This window comes from Acinonyx jubatus, chromosome A3 (assembly GCF_027475565.1).
Source record: "Acinonyx jubatus isolate Ajub_Pintada_27869175 chromosome A3, VMU_Ajub_asm_v1.0, whole genome shotgun sequence".
Lineage (NCBI taxonomy): Eukaryota > Metazoa > Chordata > Mammalia > Carnivora > Felidae > Acinonyx > Acinonyx jubatus.
In genome coordinates, this window is record NC_069388.1 from 26132930 (window position 1) to 26160437 (window position 27508).

The 27508-nt window shown below is 49.5% G+C and overlaps 1 protein-coding gene across 1 annotated transcript in view; it reads right to left on the reverse strand.

Moving 5' to 3' along the window:
* HCK (HCK proto-oncogene, Src family tyrosine kinase) overlaps positions 1–22917 on the reverse strand; it is a 41447-nt gene extending 18530 nt beyond the window's left edge. The window contains exons 1-5 of the mRNA XM_027069822.2: positions 22621–22917; positions 7408–7522; positions 4282–4324; positions 3824–3923; positions 2459–2557 (exon numbers count right to left, since the gene is read on the reverse strand). Of these exons, the coding sequence (XP_026925623.1) occupies positions 2459–2557; positions 3824–3923; positions 4282–4324; positions 7408–7521 (356 nt within the window). The 5' untranslated portion in view covers position 7522; positions 22621–22917. The remainder of the gene's footprint in view (positions 1–2458; positions 2558–3823; positions 3924–4281; positions 4325–7407; positions 7523–22620) is intronic.
* Positions 22918–27508: the final 4591 nt, after the last annotated feature.

Sequence of the window (27508 nt, forward strand, 5' to 3'; positions counted from 1 at the left end):
CCTACCGTCAGCAGGGTGAGGAGTGGTTTGTGTGCTCTTAAGGAAAGAGTCCCAGACCCAAGGTCAGCTGGCCTTAGACCTGCCACCAACCTGCTGTGTGACTTTGAGCAAGTTGCTTTCCCTCTCTGGGCCTCTGTTTCCTCTGCATCAACGGGGGGGAGAAAGACAGCTAACATTCATCAAGTTCTTGTCATCCACCTAACAACTGCATGGAACTGTAGCCCTTATCATCCCCATTTTATGGATGAGGAAACTGAGGAACAGAGAGAGCAAGCTACTTGCCTGGCGTCACCCAGCTGGGAAGTGGTGGAGGCAGGATTCAAATCTGGGCAGGCTAACTCTTAATCACCTTGAGACACTGCCCACCCGCCTTCTTTGCTTTCATTTTGTGGAGTGAGTCCTGCGGTGGTAAAATTTTCAAGCAACGGAACAGGGTACACCTTAAGAGCTGTCTCCCTGGCAACCCCCCCCCCCCCCCCCGCCGGGGAAGTTATCCCAGGGGATCGTGCATGAGGAAGAAATGAATGACATATATACACGGAGAGTCATTATAGCACAAGACTGGAAGCAGTTTTGATGACCACTGACAGGGGGCTGTAGGGCGTCTACACAATGGACACTGCAGCTGTGAAAGGATCTGAACAAAAGGTGCAGAACAGCAGGCGTGGTACCTTCCACTTGTGTAAAAACAATGGGAGCTGTATGTATTTTTCTTACACAGTAGGAAGCATTTGGGAAGACTCATAAGAAAACTGCTTGCTTCTGGGGAGGGGAAGTGGCTGGTGGGGGGACAAGGGGGCAAGGGAGACTTTTCACTCTCTTCTATGTCCTTCCCCTCCGTTTGCATTTGGAAACATTTAAAGCATTGTTTATTTCAAGGAGGGAGAGGAAGTCAGATCACCTCCCCCTCTGCTTTCCAATGCCAGGAAGGCCCTCCCCAAAGGCACCCTCTGTTAGCAGTTTCTTGATGCAGGTACAAGAACCTGTGAGTGCAGTCTGCAAGACTGCTGTGTCTGTTTAGGTCAGTGGTTCTCAAGGTGAGAACCTGGACACAAGCAGCAGCCTCACCTGAGAACTTGCTGGAAATACCAGGTTCTGAATCAGAAACCAGCATTTTAACCAGCCCTCTGCGTGATGCTGATGCACTCAAGTTTGAGAACCACCATTTAGGTTATCGCCCTTGTTTGCAAATGATAACCCATCATACATGCTGTCTGCACCCTGCCTTTCCCACTTGGCAAGCGTGTTGACCTTGAGGAGTACCACCAGCCATGCCTCCTCCAAGGCTGCTGGGAGGTGTGGTGTAGGGATTCAGTGAGTGTTCAGATCTTGGAGTCTGGGAGCAGAGCACTGGATGTGCCAAGAGAAAGCCTAGAAGGAGGAAGAAGGAAGCAAGACCCACCTGCAGCAGGCAGGAGGTGTGCTGGGGGGTAGTCCAGGACAGAAGAGTCCGTGGTAGGAGAGGGGCCTTCCTCACGGCCACAAGAAGGGGAGACTTCACAAGGCAAAGAGGTTTCATATGCACTAACAAGAGCATGACTTTAAGATGGGGAAAAAAAGCCCAAACATTGTCATTTTTAACTGGTCAGTATTTCAAACTGTCAACCAGAGGGAGGAGGCAGAGGAGAGAAAACCGTAGGGACTGCCGTGTCTTAACTTTTTGAATGGCTCGTCCTGAACTGGACCCTTTCGTTGCCCTGTAGCATGGCCATCTTTGTACTCGCTGGTTCCACCCACCACGCTGTGAACGTCTCCAGGGAAAAACCCTGTCTGAGTCACCTAGTGTCCCTGGAACGGGGCTGCTGGGTGCATAAATGACTTATAACCGTCTATGTTTTCAGAGTTAAGACAGATGCAAAGAAGAGCCTGCAGCCAAGCACGCTGGGTCACAGGGAGCTCTTTGAGGGCAGGGCTGTGTCTTCCTGGATCCTGCAGTCCCCGGTCCGGCACAGGGTTGGTGACATGCAGGTGCGTATTTATCGAATGAACCAAATGAAGGGTGACTGAACAAGTGTGGGCTGGCTTGTCTCTCAGAAGACCCTCTTTGGCACAGGCCGTGTACTTCAACCAACACGTATCGGGTACCTACTGCATGCCAGCCTGTGCCCAGGATGCAGTCACAGACAGGCAAGGCCCCTGCTCCCATTCTGGAGGGGGAGGCAGGCAGTGAACGTGTGAGCAACCACAGAAACAGGATTGTTTTTGCTAGCAAGGAGTGTTCAGAAGGGAATAAAACAGGCCTCCGTGAGAGACAGAGGCCCGGAGGGATCCACGTTAGACAGGATGGTCAAGGAAGTCCTCTTTCGGACATGAAGGGTGAGAAGGAGCCAGGCAAGCCAAGATCCCTAGGAAGAGTGTGTCAGAGAGGGGAGATAGCGAGTGCAAAAGCCCTGAGGCAGGAACAAACCTGATAGAGCCCACACTGCCTTCTGTAGGGCAGGAAAAACGGAATACTTACTCCTCTGTCTCCAGGGAGTCAACGCGGGCAACGTAGTTGCTTGGAATGTAGCCTTCTTTCCCGGTGGCCAGGGATCGAGCCCTCCACCACTCCCCAGACCTGAAGGACAGGAGGGAGCAAAGGAGTCAGGGAGCAGAGGGAATCCCCCCGGTCTTCTTGGGCCCCCCAACCTTGGCCTAGAATACACCCCCAACCCCAGGAAGCTGATAGGGTAAGGGGCAAGGCCGCTACTGTCCCAGTCCCCAGCACATACTCCATGATTAGGGTAGGGATCTTTACAACAGCCCCCACTGTGCGTCCGAGGGTCTGGAATCAAGCCCTATACCTGCATTCCACAGCCCACAGCCCTAGGTCTCTGGCCTCACTCTTTTCCCCGGGACCTGCAGGGGTTCCTACTCATGGTATGGGGCCCTGTGCCCATGGTGGACTCATTGTGGGCTGAGAACCAGAGTGGTCTGACCAAGGACAAGCACTCCCATTCTTGAGCCCCATCTCACAGTGACACTACAGTCCCCCCCCCCCCATATGGTGAAGAGTATTGGGGATTGGAGGTAGCAAACTCTGAGATCTGGGGATTCCTGAATGCAAACGTACCTCAGCAGGTCTGGTCCATAGATAAACCTGTACCTTAATTACAGGAGCCCAAGGAAAGCCTCCTTGAGAAAGCCTTTCGCCCATTCACTGTCACCTGGATGTGCACCACTAGTAAGTACACAAGGCCCTCTGTGGTGGCTTTCGTCCAGATTAATAGCAAACCCTTTCTCCTCTATTATGATGAGGTTCTTATCAGCCATTTACTCCCTACTTTAAGATAGCCTGTTGGGGTGCCTTGGTGGCTCAGTCGGTTAAGCGTCCAGCTCGGGCTCAATTCACGATCCTATGGTTCGTGAGTTTCAGTCCTGCGTGGATCTCTGCGCAGAGCCTGCTTGGGATTCTTTGACTCCCTCTCTCTCCGCCCCTCCCCTGCCCGCCCACACTGTCTGTCAAAAATAAATAAATAAATGTATTTTTAAAATTGTTATTAGTTTATTTACTTTGAGAGACACAGAGACAGTGCAAGTCGGGGAGGGAGAGAGGGAGAGAGAGAGAGAGAGAGAGAGAGAGAGAGAGAGAGAGAGAGAATCCCAAGCAGGCTCCTTGCTGTCAGTGCAGAGCCAGACGTGGGGTTCAAACTCATGAAACTGCAAGACCATGATGTGAGCCAAAACCAAGAGTCGGACGCTTAACCAACTGAGCCACCCAGGTGCCCCTACGTAGACATTTTTTTTTTTTTTTTAAAGATAGCCTGTCAGGTTCTTTATTGAAGCACAGAGGAGAGCACATTGAGTGTTGGAGGTAGCTATGTCTTAGGAGTGGGAAACTCACTCTTCCAGGATCACCATTTTATCTCCCTTCTGGAAACTGAGGTCTTCATGGTGAATGGCCTTGTAATCATACAGGGCAATCACAGTGATGTCATCAGGACCTGCAGGGAGAGAGACACGGGATGGTGAGGCTTTATCTGAGCACCGCCACAGTCCTGGGTGTTTCCCATCCCAACAACCAGCACCCAGCCCCGGAGCCACTGAGGGATCTGTCTCATGGTATGAGCATCTTGCCATGTGGGGCGGGATTCTGGAGTTTAAAGCTAATGGTGTTTTGTCTGTGTTACCAGACAGTGTAATAGAAACAAAATAGCCTATACAAAGTACTTTGCGAGCAACTGAAAGGATTTGCAAGTGTGGTTTTGACTGTTTGGGATTTGGGCCTTAAACTCTGACTGAGAACCTAACCTAATCCTTTACACAACACAAGACTGCACCACTCGTCTGCCCAATACTTACCCTCCGTCGGCCCTGGTGGGTTGTCGTTGCTGTTGTCAGGCCGCTGCGGGGAAGAAATGGGAGAAGGGGATGAATCCAATAGTGTGTAGGGAGCCACAGGAGGTCTGTGTCCAAAAGGATACCCGAGAGCATCTCATCTCAGCCCTGTGTGTCATGGGAGGAGGACCTGAGAGGGCTGGGAACCGATGTGAGGTCACACAGCGCATTAGAGGCACCACAAAGATCCAGGTCGCTTGGGTTGTGGCCTTGGCCTTGGGTATACTGGGGGACACTGGCCTGTTCCCCCCACCTTGACATATGGTGAGGGGTTGGTCCAGATCAGTGTTTTCTATGATACATTTGAAGAAACTGTAGGTCTTCCAGTATGTCCCATGCGTAAAGGCTCCATTATAATTATGAAAGAAACTGTTCCTCCAGAGGGAACTGGCATCCACTGTGGTGCTCTGAGCAGCCCTTAGCCGCGGTGGTGGAGACGGGGGGGGGGGGGGGGGGGGGGAGGGACTTCATTCCTGGAGCAAATAGACCTTAAAGATACATTGTTGAGTGAACAAAGCTAGTTCTTCAGAAGGATAAACATGATACATATATAAAGAACACATACACACACATCCTAAATATGTTCTGTGCACATGTTACTATATGTGTGTGAGTGTAAATTCATAGAAAAAGGTTTGCAAGGGTCCACACCAAACTGACAACAGTTGATGCCTCTGGGGAGGGGGGCCATTGATGAGAAGAAACTGTGGCTTTAACTGGGGCTGTATGATTTTTCTTTTCAAGGGGAATGTATTTGTGTGTTGCACACATAAGTCAACTTACAGAAACAGGTGTGGGAAACGATGACAAGTATGTCTTTTTGGAGGGAGATTCAAAAAGCGCATTAAGATTCATGAAAGCTCTGAGGACTTCCACAAGAAAGGACCCTGTGTCTTTAAAAAAATTTTTTTAATCTTCATTTATTTTTGAGAGAGAGACAGAGTGTGAGCAGGGGAGGAGCTGAGGGGAGGGAGACACAGAATCAGAAGCAGGCTCCAGGCCCCGAGCTGTAAGCACAGACCCCAACACGGGCCTGAACCCACAAACCGTGAGACCGTGACCCGAGCCGAAGTCGGACACCCAATCGACTGAGCCACCCAGGTGCCCCAGAAAGGACCCTGTTTTGCCCAGTGTTTTATAAACTGATTTGGCCTAGGAACCCTCTGTCTGAAGAACACTTACTAACTCATCACTGAACTAATGCTCTGCAAGAGAACAACGAAAGGCTGATAATAGCATCCTTTAAACCTGATGCTCAGGAGACAACCAAAAACTAGTGGGAGAAAGCCCTCGGCCTCCCACGGGTGCCAGGCTAGAGGGACTCAGAGAATCTGGAACCCTAGCCACAGAAAGGGACCAGGGCCACACAGGTTAGGAAGGAACAGATCTAGGAGTGACTTAGGGTTTAGGATGTCAGTTCAGGACATTACTGGTGAGCAGCTCATGCAGTCGCAGGCTGTATTAATAGAGGTCAAGTGTCAGAGGGAGGGAGGCGACTGACTATTCCATCATCTGCCCATTCCCAGAATTAGTCCTATTCTAGGCATCACGCTGGGGAAGGGCAAGCAGAATGGAGAGAAGACAGGAAGCAGTCCACCCCCACCTCTAGAGACCGCAAGCAGAAGCTGTGCTTCCCTAGATGGTCTCAGATAAGGGCATGGACTCCAGGACTCCAGAGGAGACAGAACCCCAGCCCTGGGGTTAGAGCGACCCAGCCCTGTTGCTGCCCAGCTGTATGACCCCCGGGGAGGCATTTCACCTCTTCGATCCTCACTTACAGTGGCTTTCAAGTGGCATAAGTCCTGGCTCACAGCTTTCGGTGGGGACTAACGATGTAGAAACACTTCACCCCAGTTGCCCGGAACACGGTAGGTGTTCCAAGAATGGTAACGGTTGTTACAACTGCTCCTGCTGGTATAACCACCATCACCACCCTTGCCAGTGGCGTTACTGTTGGCACCACCCGTGTCTAGCATTGCCGCTCTCCTATTTTACCATCACAACTACGTGGCTAGTGGTGCTGCTGTTTGTGGGAGGGTCCCCTCCCTAAGGAGAAGGACAAAACAAAACAAAACAACTTCAAGGTGACCTGGCTGTGCGCCTCTGTGCGCCTCTGTGACAACACCCCTCATGACCCTGTGACCTGCGACCAGTTAATCAGACTACACGTTTGTGCGCGTTATCATCCGTGGGAGACAAAGACATCGAAAATGCACTAAAAAAACGATGCCACGTGACGTTCGGTGCTCGGTGCTTCGGGGACGAACCCCAACTGAGCGGGGCCGGCACGAATGAAGTTGCTTCCTGGAAAAAAAGCCGCGGCGAGAGATTCCCGCTACACTGGCTGCCATGATCACCACTATTCCTGCCCTTACCGCCACGCCTCACGAGTGGTTGGAACTTGCGCTGCCTGGGTTTGAATCCCGCCTCTACCCTTTACTAACCACGTGGCCTCTGGCACGTTATGAAGCTCTGCGTCTCACCTGGAAAATGGGCATGATAAAAATCGTGACCTAGGGTGACCGTGAGGCTTCAGGGTGTTGACAACCGTATAGCCCTCGGGCCGGGGCTCGGTTCCTCTTAAGCTCTGTTTAAGCAGAAGGTAAGCAAGCAGATGCCTCTACGGGTGTGACCGCTTCTCTTATTTACTGCTTTTGCGCTGGCCGTTCTACTCCCACCCCTCTTGCTGTTACCACAATTGTTACCATGGTGATCGCTACCACAAGTGTACCATGATCACTGCCTCTACTTTAACTGTTGGCTACTGGTCAGGTCACTCACAACTCTCAGCACCGCTCATGCTACCGCCCAGGCTCGGGGCCTCTCTCGTGCCCTCTAGGACCTGGTCCCTGGAGCCCAGGCTGAGATGCCAGGGCCTGGGCAGTGGGACCAGGAGAGCCGTCATTGCCCTGGGTACTCGGAGCAGATGTAGCCCAGAGAGCTGGGGCTACATCTGCTGGTGAAGGGTAAGCTCCATGTCACCCCAACACACCCTGCTCACCCTCGGAAACACAGGAGGATGTGAGGGCGAGTTGGGGCAGCACGGGGCAGCCCACAGGCTACTGAACTCCTCTTTCTTCCCCCACTCACCCGTTTGCCCGCAGACGTGGGATCCGGCACATATACGGGGCTGTGCAGGGCACTGGGCTCAGTTTTTGAGACCTTGCCTCTGTCCTGGAGGAACTTGGACTTCATGCATCCCATCCTGCGGCAGAGAGAAGGGAAGTGAGCCCAGCTTGCCCCGAGCCCCACACAGGGGAGTCTTGGATGCTGAGTTCCAGGCCCCCTGCCTTCAGACTGGCTCCCTCTCCCCTACCCTGTCTCCGCCCCCCCCCCCTTACCAGCCCCACTCACCCCACCCTTGCCACACGAGCTCACTCTGCCCTTGCCACTTCTGGGTTTCCCCACGTCCATGTCGGCCACATACCCACACAGGGCTGACTAGCTGTCACAGTCCTGCTACCGAGGACCCCTGCCACGGGGAACTTATCCAGATAATGAATCATGATGATCATCAAAATTCAACATGCAGAGCCTTGGAGCAGTGTGGGTGGTAGGCACCACAGGTCTGGGATCAGAAAGCCTTGAGCTGACACGTGGCCCCTCCACCCCACCGACACCACACTTGTCATTCGCCCTGCTCCCTAGTCTCAGTTCCTCATCGACAAAGTGGGGATAATAATACTGTAGCCTACTCGCAGGGTGTTGGAAGGGTGAGAAAACATGTAGGCGGGGAAATACTCAGCCCAGCGTGGGGCTCAGAGCAAACAGTAAAGTGAAATCACACTATTATCATGTAATAAATTATCATTTTATATGAAATGACCAAGGTGAGGTCACATCGTATGGCTCAAACAATCTAGCTAAATGATCATAGTCAAGGCACCATATCCCTTAGTATCATTTTACAATTGCCTTGCACTAGTTTCCTTCCTCCTCTCCCCCCTTTCTCTTTCTTTCTTCCTTCTTTTCTTCCTCTTGTGGGTTTATTTGGTCATTCCCTCCTGCATTTACTCAGCAAAGATTTATGGAGTATTTTTCGAAGCCACGAATGAGACAAGCAAGGTCATGCCCTTAAAGAGCTCACCCTGGAGATGAATGGGAGACACCGACAAAAAACAGGCAAACAAATACGTAACAAGATAAATTTAGTGAAACGTGTGAGGACAATTCAAAAGGATGTGACAGAACACAACAGTGCAGGGCTTCTGTAGACAGGATGATTGGGGAAGGCTTCTCTGAGGAGGTGACGTCAGACCTGGGACCCGAACGGCACAAAGCAGCCAAGTCGTGTAACACTCTAAGGAAACGGTGCTCCGGGCAGAAGGAAACGTCAAGTGCAAAGGCCCCGAGGCTGGAATGTGCTTGGAGAGAATAAGGCACTGAAAGGAGGCCAGTGTGGCTGGAGATCACAGGCATAGAAGAGGAGTGTGGTATGGCACAAGGTTGCCATATCTTTTACAGCCAATCAGCAATCTGGATTTAATTCCAAAGATGAGAAACCATGTAAAGTTTTAAGCAGGAGAATGATGGGATTCATTTGCACTTCAAATAATGGCTGCCGGGTGGCGTATGGACTGTAGGAGGCAGGGCAGGGAACCCTGTCCACTGCAGGAGTCCAGGCATGAGAGGATGGTGGCCTGACCTGGGGTGGTGACCATCGAGGACATCTGTAAGCAATGGACAGATTCAGGGCGACATTTGGGAGGTAAGGATGACAGACTTTGCTGATGGGTTCATGAAATTTAAAGATACTTAAAGAAAACCTGTTTGCCTGATCAGAGTCAAAACTTAATTGCAGAAAGTGGCAGAAATGTTTTACTTCTTCTCTCAAAATGCCCACATGTATTTGCTGAGAAGACATGCCATAGGCATCCACATAAGAGAGTAATTGTTTTCCTCATCTCTGCACAATTATGCATTTCTTCCAAAGCAATTAGAACTCAGTTATACTTATCTGGCTAAATAAACACATGTTTGTGGTTTAAGGAAAAAAGTCCATATTCGTAGGCTCCGTGGAGTTACTTTAAAAAAAAAAAAAAAAAAGATTTTTAATCACAAGGATGTTTTTGTCTGTCCTGGTGGGAACTGGCAACAATTTACCACTTCAAGACTTAAGCGGTTTCTGCTTCACTTGCCTGTCTGTTGTGAATAAAGTAAGGAATTGGTTCAGACTCCCGGAGTGCTGGATCATTAATTTGAAAAATTATCACAATTAATCACTGCTTTATAATGTACTTGTATGCATTTAAAACACCTCTCTTTGATTTGTGATACGTATGCATTACAGTTCTGGAAATAAGACGCATAGTGTGTGGTTCTGTATGGGATACAATTATATTACATTGCATATATTTTGATTACATAAGAAAGTTCTGGGAAGAACACTGCTGTGATGCAGAACAGCTCCTTCTGCTTCTCTGAGTACCTACTGAATTTCATTTATATAGTCAATTTACATATTCAAGATAGCCACAGGGGACGGAGGTCACCTTCGTGCATGATCCAAGGTCACCTCTGAGACCGGATGGTGGGGCTCTCCCTCACAGGGTGGTGGTGAGTACTGAATGAGTTGATAAATGTAAAGGTTCTTGGCACACAGTAAGCACTACAGAAAATGTTGACCATAACCAATTCCGTTTACTAGCAAACATGGACATGCTCTGGGAGATAAAGCAAAACCACATGGCAATTCCTCTGACCCACAAGCTTAGAGATACAGCAACACTTAAGTTAACCTTTTAGGGGCGCCTGGGTGGCTCAGTCGGTTGAGCGTCCAACTTCGGCTCAGGTCATGATCTCACAGTTTGTGAGTTCGAGCCCCGTGTCAGGCTCTGTGCTGACGGCTCAGTCTGGAGCCTGCTTTGGATTCGGTGTCTCCCTCTCTCTCTGCCCCTCCCCCTCCCATGCCCTGTCTCTCTCAAAAGTAAATAAACATTAAAAAAAGAAAAAAAAAAGAAGTTAAACTGGAGTTCCCATTAGTTCAGCTTTTGCACAATAAAATATTATTTTTAAAAAGTGATATGCTGGCAAGAGTCAAATTTGCATAAAATGTGACAGTCCCCCTAAATCAGGAGAACTATTCTACTCCCTGGTGTGGAATGGCCTCAGACATGTTCTTTTTGTGACCACCAGACCTAGAAATGTAATGTGAGCCATGTATGTAATTTAAAATGTTCTACAGCCATATTTTTCCAAGTAAAAAGAAACAAGTGAATTAATTTTAAGATACATTTATTTTCTCCAATATGCAAAAAATGATTAATTTGTAACCCATATAAAAATGCTCAATGAGGGGCGCCTGGCTGGCTCAGTCGGTAGAGCATGCAACTCTTGATCTCAGGTTTGTGAGTTCAAACCCCACGTTGGGCCTAGGCTTAAAAATAAAAAGTTAAAAAAAAGTTAAAAATTATCAGTGAGATACTTTATACTTGTTTTTCCCTCTAAGTCTTCCAATCCCAGTGTGTATATTACATGTTTAGCACACCTCCGTTAAGATTTGCCAATGTTTCAGGTGCTCAATAGCCAAGTGGCTGGGCTCAAAGCTAATGTATCAAACAGCACAAACATAAAACATTTCCATTATCACAGCACAGCAGAGGCTGGTCCTACATAGATCTGCGCCCCTCAGTGCTTGGCTTAGCACCTCCCTACAGCTCTTGGTTTCTGCTCAAGTTATGGTCTCATGGTTTAGGAGTTCGAGCCACACATTGGGCTCCGTGCTGACAGTGTGGTGCCGGCTTGGGAATTCTCTCTCTCTCTCTCTCTCTCTCTCTCTCTCTCTCTCTCTCTCTTTGCCCCTCCCCTGCTCATGCTCTCTCTCTCTCTCTCTCAAGACAGATGAATAAACTTAAAAACAAAAAGGTATATAGGGGCACCTGGCTCAATTGGCTAAGCCTCCAACTTTGGCTCAGGGCATGATCTCACGGTTCATGGGTTCGAGCCCCGCGTTGGGCTCTGTGCTGACAGCCTGGAGCCTGGAGCCTGGGGCCTGCAGCCTGCTTTGGATTGTGTGTCTCCCTCTCTCTCTGCCCCTCTCCCGCTCATGCTCTGTGTCTCTCTCCCTCCCTCCCTCTCTCTCTCTCTCCCAAAAATAAATGAACGCTTAAGAAACTAAAAACAAAAACAAAAACAAAAAAAGGAATTGTAACCGAATGCCTGGCTACTGTGTGTGATCACGGTGGGGACCAGCAGCAGCAGCACAGAGGAGCTGTTAGAAATACAGACTTTCAAGCCCCATCGCCCAAATCAGAACGTGCACTCCAACAAGGCCCAGATGAATTGCGTGATCATTCTAGCTGAGAAGCAGTGAACATCTCGGCATCCATCCCTCTTCTGATAACAGCACCTGGCTTTTCCTCGAGAAGCCAGCCTTCTCCCACTCAGCGCAAGGTGTTTCAGGAGGCTAACCCCACTCTTGCCTTCAGGGAGTGACAACTTGATACAGGTCTGGCCGATCAGAGAATTCTGTGTCCCCCTGGCAGCCAACGGTGGCCGATTCACTTATAGGTATGTAAGTGACCCTGACTGAGGCGATCAAAGTTAGCCCTGGGATTTTGCTGGGAAAATTAGGAAAAAGGCACTCTGTTTCTATAAGGATTGCTGATGCAGATGTAGGTGCAGGTGTCGAGGCAGATATAGATGTAGACGTAGGAAACTAAAGTGAGTGACTGTCTTAGTGTGAGGCCGTCACAGAGGACAGCAGAGCCGAGCAATGAAGACAGAGTGATTCCTGAAGACATGTATGAACACCTGAAGCCAGCTGTGCCTGAAGCTTGCCAGCCTCAGGATTTTTCCAGTTTGTGAGCAAATAAATTCTCAATTGCCTAAGACAGTTTGAACTGGATTTTTACCGTTGGGACCCCAACAGTCCTCACTGCTTCTTACATATCCCTGTGCCATGATCTGGACCGAATGAACCAGAGTCTCTGGGGATGAGGGCCCGGAATCTGCGTTGCTAACAATTCTTCAGGAGATTCTTATCCACACTAAGATGTGAGATCCACCAATGTAGTAGAGTGAGGGCTGACCCTGGGGTGAGAATGCTCGGGTTTGGGTCCCGGTTTTGCCCCTGACCCTATGTGACCTCAGGTAAGTCACTTCCCCTGAACTTCATTTCCTGCCCTGCAAATAGGAGGCTCTTGCTTCTCAGGTTTGGCCTGACATCCTGTGTGATGGGGATGGGAAAGGCTTTTGAAAACCTCTGTACACATGATTCTTGTCTAATTGTGGTTCAAAACCAGGCTCTGAGAGCAGAAGTGGCCTGCCTGGCCCCAGACCAGTTGAGAACTGCTGACCCCTGACAAAGGCACGTCCTCGGGTCACTGCCCAAATCCTGGAAACTGAAACTCGCTCCTTCCCCATTCAGCTTCTGTTGGCCCTACATGGGAGGGATATGAGAAAGGTCGGCATCCTTGCCCTGGGACCTTCCCACGGTCACTCCACGTAGGCCATGGAGCCTTAGAGACTCCTCCTGCGTGCTCAGAGTAAAGCGCAAGGAGAGAGGCCAGTGTACTGCCTGGGCATCCTGTGGAGTGGGAGGGAGACTGTTTTCAAGGAGTTTTTAGGGTCCAGCAGAGGCCTGTCAGGGCTGGGGCCGAGGAGCCCTGGATTCTGTTTTCGCCTCTACCACAAGCTCACTGTGTAAGCTCAGGCAAGTCCCAAACTCTCTGGGCCTCAGTTTCTCCAAATATGAAGCGAGGTGTTGGATAAGTTGTCTGAAGGGGACAGCTATGGTTCTTTCCTACATAGTCTCTGCTCCCCCTTTTTCGGAGAACAGCTCCCCAGTCTTCCTTTTGTCACCACCTCTCCCGCATTCTCATTTCGTGCATCGGGGTAGGGCTGACTTCAACCTCTGGCTCAAGTCTGACCAAGTCTGGCCAATCAGAACTGCAGTAACGGAAGCAGAGCTGGATGTGTGACCCAGTCCTGGACAAGGAGAGTCATCCATTGGCCTTTGGATGGAAGAGAGTTGCAAAGCAGAGCCCAGAAATGGAGGAATACAGGTTCCCAAGCCCTTGAATCCAGCCCTTCCTAAAGTGGAAGTGTTTGCGGACTTTCTAACAATATCCCTCTTCTGCTTGAGCCAGTTTAAGTTGGATTTCTGCCCCCTCCCCCTTAAACCTCAAAGAGTGCCGCCTCATGCAGAGGAAATTCTTACAAGGGATTGCAATTCATACTTCAGTGTAAATGGCTTAGGGCAAAGACTTCGTAGACAGCAGGTATTGATGGATGAGAAGAGGGTACTAGACCCATTAGGCTAGGTGAGGATGTACGCAATATGGACCCCAAGCAGCTGATGGCACTGACACCATGCCTAGGAAGTGCCTGGCATGTATTAGGACCTCCATATATATTTGTGGACTAAATATATTGTGTTCAACCTTCTACAGGCCTGACCATACTTGGTTGAAGTCAGCAGTACCAGAATTAAGAGCCCATTTTGCAGACAGGGAAACGGAGATCCATGGCACAGAGATTCCCCAGGGGGTCACTGGCAGGTAGAATGAGAACACAGCTCTCTTGCCTCTCATCCTCGGGAGGGGGGGGTGGGGAGTAGGCAGCCCCAGAGGCTGCAGTGGGGAACTGCAGGGTGAGGGCGAGGAACCCCAACAGGAAGTTCAGGAAGGCAGACCTCAAGGGGCCCAGGGCTCAAGACTGTTCACTAGAGGAACTTTCCCTTCTCGGAACAGCTCAGCCATGGAGGTGGGGAAAAAGTCCTCCCCCATCAGGGACAATTTCCTAAAGAGTTTGCAGGGGTGCAGAGCCCTGCAGAGCCCTCTCCTCTGGTTCCCTGACGATCTTCTCAATGAACCACCCAAAGTGACTGTTATCCCTAATGGACGTGCGGGGATCACCCCAACTCCTCATCTCTCCCCTTTCCTGACCCCCAGCTTCTTTCTGATCAAAGAGCTCAAAACTTGGACTTTTCAAAAGGAAGGAGGCGGAGAGACCTCTGTTACACAGGCAGAACAGCAGCCCCGGAGAGGGCAAGTGTTGTGCCCCCGTTTACACAACAGCGAGTGACAGAGCAACACGCTGAAGAGGAACTCAAGGCCTCTGGTCATCTGCCCGACTCGCCCAGAGGCCTGGCCCTGAGGTGCATTTGTCCCACCTGTTTGCTCCAAACATGTACTAGATTCCTAGCATGGTCATTGCGACCTCTGGATCACCTGTTAAAGTCCGGAATGCCAGGGCAATTGTGACCCTCCTTGGAATACTTTTATCTCTAAGGTAAGCAGGGGGCAGGCAAGTTTGGAAAATATGGGATGGGATTTGAAGTCACAAAGAGCTAACTCTGAATACGAATCCTGCCTCTTAGAGACAAGCAAACCTTTTCATTTATTCATTTATCTATCTATCTATCATCTATCTATTTTTAAATGTTTATTTATTTATTTTTGAGAGAGAGAGAGAGAGAGAGAGAGAATGAGTGGGGGGGAGGCAGAGAGAGAGGGAGAGAGAGAATCCCAAGCAGGTTCTGCATTGTCAGCATGGAGCCCATGACGAGGATTGATCCCATGAGTTGTGAGATCATGACCTGAGCCAAAAATCAAGAGTCGAACGCTTAACCAATTGAGCCACCCAGGCACCCCAGTTTATTTCTTTTTTAAAGTTTATTTATTTATTTTGAGGGGGGGGCAGAGAGAGGGAGAGAGAGAATCTCAAGCATGCTCTGCACTGTCAGTGCAGAGCCTCATGTGGGGCTTGAACCCATAAACTGTGAGATCATGGTTTAGGCCAAAATCAAGAGTTAAGACACTTAACAGACTGAGCCACCAGGTGCCCCAAGCAAGGTTTTTAAACTGTAAATCAGGTCATATCCCTCCTCTGCTCAACAACTCCTGGGTTCCCATCTCACTTGGAATAAAAGCCAAGTCCCCTCTATGGCTGCCAAGGCTCCATGATCTGGGCTCTTCCCAACCTTGAGGTCCTTTCATCCTCCCTTGATGTTTCCTTTCCAGCCACACTAGCCTCTTGCTGTCCCTCAATTCACCAACCACGCTTCCACCTTGGGGCCATCACACATGCTACTTTCCGGAATGTCCTTCCCCCAGAAAGCCTCTTTCATGCCACCCAAGTCTCTTTGCAGACCTCTCTGTCTCAGAGAGGCCTTCCCTCACCACCCTGGCTAAGAATGGGACACCCCCCCCCCAACTCCCATCACTTTCTAGCCCTTCCCAGCCGAATTCTTCATGGCGTTGACCACCAGCTGATGTGGCAGCCATGAAGATGAGCCTCCCAGATCTCTGACTGCAGACAGTGGCATTGACCAATGGCCCCAGCTGCTGTGCTTGAAGTGCATCATCACTGTTGCCATGGGCTGTTCCCGGCCAATGACGGAGTGTGGCAGGGATACTGAGGCAGGCCGTGCCAGGGGGGCCTGTGACAGGGGGCTTTGGCTAAGGGGTTCAGGCAGCCTTGCCAAGCCTTCCTTGGAACTGCACTGTAGTCTAAGATATTTCCGCCTCTCCTTCCCTTCTTCTTGCTTTCCTTTCCTCCCTCCTTCCCTTTCTTCTTCATTTGGAGTCAAACATGCCTTGCTGTGTGCTGGCTGGCTTTCCTAGCGTTTTCTTGCAGGGCGCCTGGGTGGCTCAGTCGGTTGAGCATCCGACTTCAGCTCAGGTCATGATCTCCAAGTTCATGGGTTTGAGTCCCATGTCAGGCTCTGTGCTGACAGCTGAGAGCCTGAAGCCTGCTTCGGATTCGGTCTCCCTCTCTCTCTGTCCCTCCCCAACTCACACACTCTCTCTCTCTCCAAAATAAATAAACATTTAAAAATTTTTTCTTGCATATTTAATCTCTGAAGTGAGAGTCTGCTTCTCACCTAATGCACTAATATATTACCTAGGGATTTGTTTATAATCTGTCTCCCATAGGATGTAAGACACATGAGAACAGTGATTCTTTTGTGCCTTGCTGTATCCCAGTATAAAATGAGAATGCAGTAGGTGCTCAATAAATTCTTGAACAAGTGAATTAAGTCTCCTTCAGCTTCCTGGGAGCCCCAGCTTTCCCCATCAAAACAAGTTACATATGCAGGTTTAAACTGGAAAGGGATATCGTGTTTGTTCCTCTCTGCTTGGAGAAGAGCAACATCCTTCCCTGACTGTGACTGACTGGAGTCTGCCCCCTTCACCCAGGACATGGTGGCCAGTTTGCCCCCAGGGGTGGGGAGAGCTTTTCACCCTAGCTTCTCATCATGCTCCAAGGTCAACTGCCCCCAAATCTTCCCCCCGACCCCAGAGGGAAACCTTGAAGCTGCCATAATGCCTGCTCTGACCATGTTACAGTTGCTTTTTTATAGTTGACAGAATCTCGGTTTCTTTTCTGTTTTGGAGGGTATTTTGTTTTTTAAATTACCTTTCATCACCTGGTACACAGTATATCGTCCTTATATATAACATTGCAGATAAATCTAAGATGCCATTGGATTGATTACTCCCTTTGCAGGCTCTCCATGGCCACTCCTTTCCCCTCAGGTAGCCTCTGCCTCTGTGTTTACACCTATGCGTATTGATGCACGTGAACCTGTCCATGCACATCCCATCACCTTGCCTGTTACCGTTTCAGAACACTCCTACAGGCAGCACCTGTGTTTCTTCCCCTGAGAGATTTCTCTGTGGCCATCGGTGTCTGCTCAGCCCGTGAGCTTGGCAAGTGGGAGTGTTAGAGAGACATCCCCCCCCCCCCCGCCCCGGGAGCAGCCTTCAACCAGCGACTGATAGCAGCAGGTGCATAAATACCCCAGCTCCCTCACCTCTTAAACACGTTCACCAGCTCTCAGAGCTCGAGGGCTCCCTGCCCTCCAGGTGTCCACACTAGTGACTGGTGCAATAACACACTTTTATTGGCTGCCTTCTCTTCCGTCTCACTTCCCCACTCTCCTACCAGGGCTTTCTGGGACCCTCTCCCAAAGAGACTAAATAATAAATGCATATGAGACTTTTTCTAGGGTCTGTTTCTAAGGAAACTCAAACTGAGACCTATGTCCATGGAAACTACGGAGTATCGTTTTTTTGCGTGTTGACCTCAAAGGATCTGTACTACGTGAATTGACCTCAAAAGGTTTGTACTACGTGAATTTGTGTACTGTGGAGTATTGTTTTTTTGTGTGTTGACCTCAAAGGATTTGTGCTTCGTGAATTTGTGAGGTTGTATCCTCCTTATCCCCATTTCTCAGATGAGGAAACTGAGACTCAGGAGAGTGAGCAGCTTGGCTGAATGCACCACAACTTATCTGAGGCACCGTCGGCACCCAAACTCAGGTCTCCCACGCCCGATCTCCGGTTCTTCATTTCTCTGGCAGAGATGAGGGAAAGTCTGCTATTCGCTTGGCTGCACCTACGTCTCCCAGGCCAGAGGATTTCAGGGTGATGGTGAGAGCTTGGGCTTCTTAGGGCAGTATTAGGAATGCAGGCCCTACTCGGTGCCATCCGGCGGGTGCAGTGACACGCAGAGGGTGCAGCCTGTGTGGCCACAGGCACCAGCCAGGAACAAGGGCACACTTTCCATTTAAGGAAACTGGACAAACGGAGCGGGGGCGGGGGTTGTTTAGAAAGGTGGAGGCTAAGAGACATGGTAGCACTAATGTTCTGTGTAACTTTGGGAAAGCTACTTACCCTCTCCGGACCTGACATTCCTTTTCGGTGAAAAGGAAGGCCTTGTCATGATAGGGAGGCAGGACTTGAAAACTAAAACGGCTACAGGGGCCCACAGGGACACCCACGGGAGGAAAGTGATCCAAGAAAGGGTGGTGCAAGCCGACAGCTCAGGGTTAGTCTACAGGGCGGTCCCCACACCGCTTCACCGATGCTGTCGTGAGTGAATAGCAGATGGGCATGGGAGACAGAATTTCTAGTCTCGCTATGGCCAACTCTGCCAGTTTTTCACAAGACAGAAACCCAGATTTGTGTGAGTTCTCTTGACTTTAAAACTTGGCGACTAATTAGGCGCGCTTGGGTGTCTCAGTCCATTAAGCAGCAGACTTCGGCTCAGGTTATGATCTCAAGGTTCATGAGTTCAAGCCCCGCCTCGGGCTCTGTGCTGACAGCTCAGAGCCTGGAGCCTGCTTCAGATTCTGTGTCTCCCTCTCTCTCCGCCCCTCCCCTACACTTCTCTCTCTCTTTCTAATAAATAAACATTTAAAAAAAAGTTGGCAGCTAATTATAAAGAATCAGTATGTGGGGCCAACTAAAATACACCTATATGCTGAAATATCTCAGGCAAGAGAGGGGAGAGGTTGTTCAACATTCCTACAATGTTTCTGAGGCCCTACCATGTGCCAGGCACTTAGTATGTGTTAGCAGCAGAGTGGTTTAGGAGCCTTTACTTTCTAGAAGCGTTTAAAGTGTGCAAGGCCTGGAAGATCCCTTGAATGCAGGTAATTTTCTCCTCACCCTCAGGGGTAAGGGCCCCCAGCAAGCAGCCTGGTTGGGGTGAGATTAAGATTCCCACACCCCCTAGGGTGGCTATAATAACCGTAATGTTTTTTGGTTTTTTTTTTTAATTTTTTTTAATTATTATTTATTTTGGAGACAGAGAGAGACAGAGCATGAACGGGGGAGGGGCAGAGAGAGAGGGGGACACAGAATCGGAAGCAGGCTCCAGGCTCTGAGCCATCAGCCCAGAGCCCGACGCGGGGCTCGAACTCGCGGACCGCGAGATCGTGACCTGAGCTGAAGTCGGACGCTCAACCGACTGAGCCACCCAGGGGCCCCAACCGTAATGTTTTAAAAAGGAAAACAGCAAGTGTTGGCAAGGATGTGGGGAAATTGAACCCTTCTACATGGCTGACGGGAGTGGAAAGCGGTGGAAAACAATCTGGCAATTCCTCAAAATGTTAAACATGGAATTACCACAGGACGCAGCCATTCCACTCCTGGGTATATACCCAAGAAATCGAAAACAGGAGCTCAAACAAATACACTAGGTGAATATTCACGACAGTCAAAAGGCTGAGACAACCCAAATTTCCATCTACAGATGAACGGATAAGCAAATCGCGGCATATACATACAATGAAATATTATTCAGCTATAAAGAGAACCGAAATACGAATACATGCCACGAGTTGGGTGAACCTTGAAAACATTATTATCTTAGGTGGAAGATGCCAGAATAAATTAATCCAAAAATACAAAGAGCAGGCAGGTGGTGGCCAAGGGCTGGGGGGTGGGGGGTGGGGCAGAAAGAAGAATGGGCATGACTGCTTTAATGGGTACAGGGCTTCCTTTTGGGGAGATGATGATACTTGGGGACTATACAGAGGTGGCAGTTGCACAGCACGGTGAATGGACTAAATGCCACTCAAATGTTAGTTTTCAAATGGTTAATTCTGTAATGCTATGTGAATTTCGACTCAAAAGTCAAAAATTACAAACTACAGGGTGCCTGGGTGGCTCAGTGAGTTACGTGTCCAATTTCAGCTCAGGTCATGATTTTACAGTTGGTGGGCTTGAGCCCCGCATCAGGGCTTTCTGCTGTCAACATGGATCCCTCGTCAGATCTTCTGTCTGTCTGTCTGTCTCTCTCTCTGCTCCTCACCCACTTGCTCACTCTCTCTTGAAAAGAAATGAACAGTTAAAAAAATGGCAGAGGCGCCTGGGTGGCTCTGTCGGTTAAGCATCCCTTCAGCTCAGGTCATGATCTCATGGTCCGTGGGTTTGTGGGTTTGAGCCCCGTGTCGGGCTCTGTGCGGACCCCTTGCTTGGAGCCTGGAGCCTGCTTCAGATTCTGTGTCTCCCTCTCTCCCCACCTCTCCCCCGCTCATGCTCTGTCTCTCTGTCTCTCAAAAATAAATAAACATTTCTTAAAAATGGCAAACTACCTAACAGTGCTCTCCTAGGACGGCTAAGCAAATTATAGTGCATCCAAACAGTAGAATGATATGTGGCCATTAAAAATCCAAGGATATTTTGGAGGGCCTGGCCGAAGGAGCATGTGGCTCTTGACCTCGGGGTCATGAGTTCAAGCCCCATGTTGGGTCTAGAGATGACTTAAACAAATAAATAAATAAGTAAACTGAGAAAAATAAAATGACAATTTAAAAAATCCAAGGCTGTCTTAATGACATAGGAAAATGTTTACAATGTAGTGCGAAGCAAATCACTAGGATGAAAATTGTATACGCAGCAGTTTACTGATTATGTTAAATAAAAAGGGCACAGAAAAGAAGACTACACAAAAACAAACTATTTGTTATCCAAAAACTTTTTTTTTTTTTTTTTAAAGGAGCCGTGATTCCATGGTTTGAGTTTCTACCAAGTGTCGGGCAGATGAAGAGCTTTGCCCTCCTGCTGGAGAACAGGAGACATGGAACAGCGAGCAGCCCTGGGAGGTCAGCAGACCCAGACTCTGCTGTTGTCCCTGACCCAGACTCCTCAGGTGACCCTTCCCGGCTTTAGTCCACCTCATACACAAGAGGACTTGTGGCCCCTCTCTCCATATTCCCCAAGAAACACCTGCACCCCACACCTCCAAAGCCATCCATCCAGGATGGTCCCAGCAGAATGGTTTGTTGTAGTAAACACCTGTTCCACACCTGAATGTTTAGCAGCAGGGGAACGGGTACTAAGGTAGGGAGGTCAGTCACTTGCTGGGACACTCCACTTAGAAGGAATGAACTAGGCCTCCCTCTGTTTCTCATCCTGGCTAGACCCTGACACCTTAATGATGAGAAGGCAGGGACAAAGGATATTGTAGAGGAATCACAGCTGGATAGCATTTTTGGAGATCTTCAATACACAGAAAACAATTCTATGTATAATTTGTGCATTCATCTCTATGCAATACATTCATGAAAGCACAGACCGGGAAGGATTATATTTCATGGCAATGGTTGCCTCTGGGAAGGGAGAAAACAGGACTGAGAGGGATACAAGGCAGAAAGGCTTCCGTTTTATCATTACTTTTAACAATTTCATTTTTTGAAAATCAGAAGCAAAAACATGACAAAATGCTAACATTTGTTAATTCTGGGTGGTGGGGTTCCTGGGATATTTGGTATAGGGTCTTCTTCACTTTTCTTTATTTTAACCTTCCCTCCTCCCCTCCTAAGGAAAACAAAACAAAACAAAAAAAGGATAGTGAAGAGAAAGCCATGGGTAAAGGAAGCAATATCTATTGAGGCCTTTCTCTGTACTGGCCGAAGGCTAACGTGGTGGCTTTCAAAGTGTGGTCCCTGGACCACCAGCAGCATTACTCCAGAATGTAAATTCTCAGACTCCCAGGCCAGACCTACTGAATCAGAAACCCTGGGATCAGGACCCAGAAACCTGTGTCTTAACAAACCTTCCAGGTGGTTCCGGGGTACTGCTGAAGTTTGCGAGGCACTGGGCTAGACCATAATGTAGCTATGACAACAGTTAACGTGTATTAAGCATGCATACCTGTCAGGTGGTGTCCTAAGAGCTTAACTTAATCTAACCTTCAAAACAACCCTGATGAGGGAGCCATTATCATTATTATCCCTAGCCGACAGGTGTCAAAACGGAGGCACAGGAAGGCAAAATCCCTTGCTCAAGGTCAACAGGCAGCTTGCTCCCGGAAACCCCCTTCCCCTACACCACACTAAACATGACTTCACATACTCCAGCTCCCTGTGGCCTTGGGAAAACAACAGCCCCACCTAACAGATGAGGAAACTGGAATTGGAAGAAAGAGAGCGACTTGCCCAAGGTGTCACAAGGAGGAAAGCGACCGGCAGCCACCCTGCGGTCTGTCCAGGAGGTTTTGAGGTTCGACCTAGACCTGCTGGGGATCAGGGCCCAGCGCGGGAGGAGGAGGGAGCACAGCCGGCCCAGGTGCAGCTCCGCCCGGGTGTGGTTCGCACGTCACGCCTACGGCCAGCTGGCCCCTTCCCCACGAAGGTCGCCAACCCGGCTGCCAACCTGCCGTGACTCGTCACCCACCCCCACCAGGAACCGTAAGGGCCTTCCCCTCCCGGTCTCCGCGAAGCCCCATCCCTTCCTTCTCGTTTTTCTTGTCTTTTGCAGAAGGGGAACCTGGACGGCCCCGAAAAGTGGAGGCTGGAACAAAGTCACTCCGTGGCCAGAGCTCCCCTCCCCTCGAGCTTTTCCAGGTTCGCAGGGCAATCCCGCCCCTCATCTGCCCCACTCCCCGCTCCGTGGGCCCCTCATCCCACGGCCCGTCCGCCGCTTCCCAGACGGCACCTTCCCGCTGCGCACCCCAGCCCGCCCTGTGCAGCCCCAGCCCCCCATCCCCCTCCCTCCGCAACAGCCAAAGACCCTCAGGCCGCGCTCACCCTCAGGCTGCCCCGCTTCCCCCGTCCGCCGCACTCACCTGGGCTCCCGCTCCTCGTCCTGCGGGCAGCCCGGATCCTCGCAGCTCGAGCCCCCCCCCAGCTCAGCAGCCCCCGGCGTCCCGGGGCGCCCGTTCCCTAAGGGAGACGGGCTGACTTTCGAGAGGCAAGGATGACGCCCTGAGGGGCCTCGGCGGGCGCCGCGGGGCTTCTCCGGCTCCCCTGGCGCAGAACTGCCCGCGTCCTCTCCCGCTCGCCTCTAGGCCCCGGCGGTGCGCCCGGGCAGGGACCAGCAACGCCGTGGCACCCACAGGCCATCTGGGCTCCTTAGCCGCGCCCTGAGCGATGCTAGCCCCGCCCCCAAGTATCCTAGCCCCGCCCCTGAAGACTCCAACCCCGCCGCAGGGACTCTAATCCCAGGCCCCACCTCCCAGCAGCCTAATCCCGTCGCCCATCCGAGGTTTCTAAACCTGCCTCTAAGGATCCTAAACCGCTGCCTAAAGGATAATAAGAACGCCCGTAAGAACTTTAACCAGGCCCACAAAGATCCTAACCCCACCCCCCTCCAACACCTCCAATGCATTGTAATCCCCCCCTCTCCAAACCTAACGCGGTCCCCAAGGGATTTAACCCCACCCCAGGAATCCTAACCTGTCTTCAAGAACCGCAACACCCTCTCCTCCTCCCAAAATCCCAATTCTGCCCCAAAGGATTTTGGATTTCACATTTGAATAATTTGTAATCTCGCCCACCAGAGGTTTCTAATCCTGTCCCCAAAGATTCTAATCCAGCTAACTAAAGGATCCCAACCCTTCTCTTCAAACGATTCTGACCCAGCCCTCCAGATTTATAACCCTAACCCCAGGGATTCTAATCCCGCTCCTGGGTAACCTCAATCTTGTTCACAAAGGATTTTAATCCACCCCGCCCCAGGATTCCAATCCGATCCATCCAAAGATTCCAATCCGACCCTCCAAAGATTTTAATCTCTCATCAAAGGATTCCAACTGGGTCCAGAAGAATCCTAACCCCTATCCCCCTCGCTCTCACAGGATTCTAATCCCCTTCTTCCCGCCCCAAGCATTCTGATCGGTTTTCCCTACCATTCAGATCCACTCTCTCCAGCCCAGACCCCTCCCCCAGGCCGTGTCCCAGCCCAGATCCTTCCCCCAGGCCGTGTCCCAAGCCTTCCTGGTACTTCTGTGGTCCGCGGTTTCCGCTCCGCAGGCCCTGCGCTATTCAAACCTCATGCAAATTTTCTCACCCGCAGGCACCGCCCTGGCTCATTCTTGGCCGGCTTCCGGCAGCTCAGAGGACTTCGAAAATTAGGGGGGCGGGATGCCGGGCTTGGAGGGCAGCTGGAGGCCCCACACGATCGTGCGCAGGACCCGGCAAGGGCAGAGCACACCTGTTCCTGGAAAAAGAGAGATATTGTCGCACTAAATTCTGCCACGCACACTTCCGAGATGTGTAAGAATACTGGTGCGTTTCTATGTTCCCACCACTACCATCTCTTCATTCATTCATTCATTCATTCATTCATTCATTCAGCAATGCTGTGCTGGGCTACACAGGGCTTCTCAAATTCAGTACTTCTGACATTTGGGCTGCATCATTCTTTTGGGGTGGGTTGGTGCTGCATAATTCTTTGCTGTGGGAAGCTGTCCTGGGAATGGTAGGATGATAAATAGCATTCCTGGGCTGCACTCACTAGATTAACCTCCTTCCCCAGTTGTGACAACCAAAAATGTCTCCAAACATGACCAAATGTGTGTGGGGGGTGGGGTGGGGTGGGGGGAAGGGGCGGTAGAACCATGAGTTAAAAGATAATGACCCTGCTCTTATACGTGTTTGGTATATGTGCTTAAATACATATGTGTGAGTTTTAAAAATACATTTAATTCTGTGTTTAATGTACTTGAATGAGACTCAGTTTGTGCCCCCCCCCCACAACATCACTGTTACTAATATTTAGTAGCCCACGTTGTCTACATCCTCCAGTTTATTTACCCATTCCCCTAGTCATGGACACCTACATTGTACCCAACTACCATGCCTCCTATGGACTTGTAAGAATTTTGTAAAGACTTTCTTTGCCAAGAATGATGGATGCTTGCAGAAGGGCTGCTGCCAACATTCTTCCAACATTTCCCCACATCTTGACGGACTCTTGGTATCATCCATTAGTCTTAATTTGAGTTTCCCAGAAGCAGACCTTAGACACAGATTCGAGTGAAAGTAGGTTATCTGGGAGATGCAGAAAACACTGGTAGGGAGTAGGTGGATGAGACAGGAGAGGGAAGAAAGCCAACTAAGAGAGCATTGTTGGGGTGCCTGGGTGGCTTAGTCGATTAAGCGTCTGACTCTTCTTTTTCTTAAAATTTTTAATGTTTATTTTTGGGGGGGGGAGGGGCAGAAAGGGGGGCAGAGACAGGATACGAAGTGGGCTCTGCACTGACAGCAGTGAGCCCGATGCAGGGCTCAAACTCAGGAACTATGAGTTCATGGCCTGAGCTGAAGTCAGACGCTCAACTGACTAAGCCACCCAGGCACCCTAAGCATCTGACTCTTGATTTCAGCTTGGGTCGTGATGTCATGGTTCATGAGATTGAGCCCCACATGGGGCTCTATGCTGACAGCGCAGCCTGCTTGGGATTCTCTCCCTCTCTCTCTGCTCCTGCTCCTGCTCTCTCTCAAGATAAAGTTGGGTTTTTTTGTTTGTTTTTCTTTTGAAAGAGAGCATTGTTAAGCAAGTTACAACTGTGGGCTCTTGGAGCTCGCTCCTGCTGGAGCAGGAACTCTGGAGACAGTGTACTATTTTCACTTCAGAGTTATCCTGCCTAGGTGATGAGGGAGCCTGGGCATTTCTATACCAACTCCTGGCAGACATTGGTTGAGGGATGCTCCCAAGAGGTATTAATCCTCCAGCACTCTGGCCTGCCCCGTGTGTGCTCCAGCCACCACAGGGAGCCTCCAGGAAGAAAGATATGTGTTCTGGGGACTTGAGAGTGTCATCATTAGCATCAGCTACACCTTCCACAAATTTGTTATTCTGATGGTAAAGGACCACAGATAGCTGAAACATTCTCCTCTTAATAGCCAATTCTGCCTCCCCACCCCACCCCTTTTTTTTTGCTATTGAAGTACTTCTGCAATAAAAATCCTTGTATGTGTTTCCAAAGCTCCTATAAACTTTACTGTGGCATAGTTTTATAAATAAAATGCACCATTAAAACATTCAACTTGATGAGTTTGGGCAAAGGTATACATCTGTGTAACCACCACCCTAATCAAGATCGAGAACATTTTGGGGTGCCTGGGTGGGTGGCTCAGTTCGTTGGGTATCCGACTCTTGATCTCAGCTCAGGTCTTGATCTCGGGGTTGTGAGTTCAGCCCCGCTCTGGGCTTCACGCTGGATGTAAAGCCTACTTAAAAAAAAAAAAAAAAAGAGAGATACAGAACATTTCTCTCACTCCAGAGAGTTCCCTTATGCCTATTGGAGTCCATGTCTCCCACCCATTGCCTTAGGGAACCACTGTTTGGCTCTTTGTCATTCTAGATTAGCTTTGTATTTTCTAGAATTTTCTATAAACACAATCATACAGTATGATTCTTTTATGTCTGTCTTCTTTTTTATTTTTTTTAACATTTATTAATTTTTGAGAGAGAGAGAGACTGAGCGTGAGCAGGGGAAGGGCAGGGAGAGAGGGAGACACAGGATCTAAAATAGGGTCCAAACTGAGCTGTCAGCACAGAGCCCAACATGGTGTCGAACCCATGAACTGTGAGATCATAACCTGAGCCAAAGTCGGACAGTAAACCGACTGAGCCACCCAGGCATCCCTTGTCTGTCTTCTTTTACTTAGGGATTGCTTTTGAGATTTCCCATGTTGTTACATGTTGCAGTATTTTGTTCCTTTTCACTGCTGAGTGGTATTCCATAGTATAAATGTATCACTATTTGTTTATCCATTTGTTTGTGATGGGCATTTGGGCTGTTTTCAGATTCTGGTTACATGAATAAAGCTGCACGAACATTCAGGTACAAGACTTTGTCTGCACATGTTTTCATTTCTCTTGAGTAAATACTTAGGACTGGAATTGCTGGGTCATATAGTACGTGTAAGTTTTAACCTGATGATACACTGCTAAATCAGTTTTCAAAGCGTGCATATCATTTTGCATTCAAACCAGCAACGTATGATTTCCAGTTTTTCCACATCCTTGCCAGTTTGGCATTGTCACTCTTTTTTAATTAAAAAAAGTATTTCTTATCTAACTCATATTAGCATTAAAAAACATTTGTACAATCACAAATTTTATCCGGAAAAACATCCTTACCAGTACTCGGGATGGCAAACATTTTGCCTATTCATTCCTTGCCACGGGGAATGTAGCAGACCCCAAGAAGTGGTGTTAAATGCTGCATCTTTGGAGTCAGTCTATAGTTCAAACCCTGTCACTACCATGTACCAACTGAGTGATCTTGAACGCATCAAATCACCCCTCTGAGCCTCAGTTTCCTCACCTGTCGAGTGGAAATAACAACAGTATTTATCTCAGCGAGTTGTTGTGAAAATCAATCAACATCTTACACGCAGGGGTGATAAGAATTCCAAGAAAAATAAATCAGGGAAAGAGGGCGGGATGTGACTTGAGACAGAGTGGTCGGAAAGACCTCAGGAGGAGAGAACATGCAGAGACTCACTGGGTTGGGAGAGCGAGTCATGTGACAATCTAGGGGAAGTGTGTTCCAAGCAGAAGGAACAATAATGGCAAAGGTCCAGAGGTGCATCCACACTTGGTGTGTTTAAGAAATAAAGGAGGCCCACGTAGCTGGATCAGAGTGGTATAGGGAAGAGAGTGATGGAGATGACGTTGGAAAGGTAACAAAGCCAGATTGTGAGGCCGTGAAGTCTCGGTGTTGA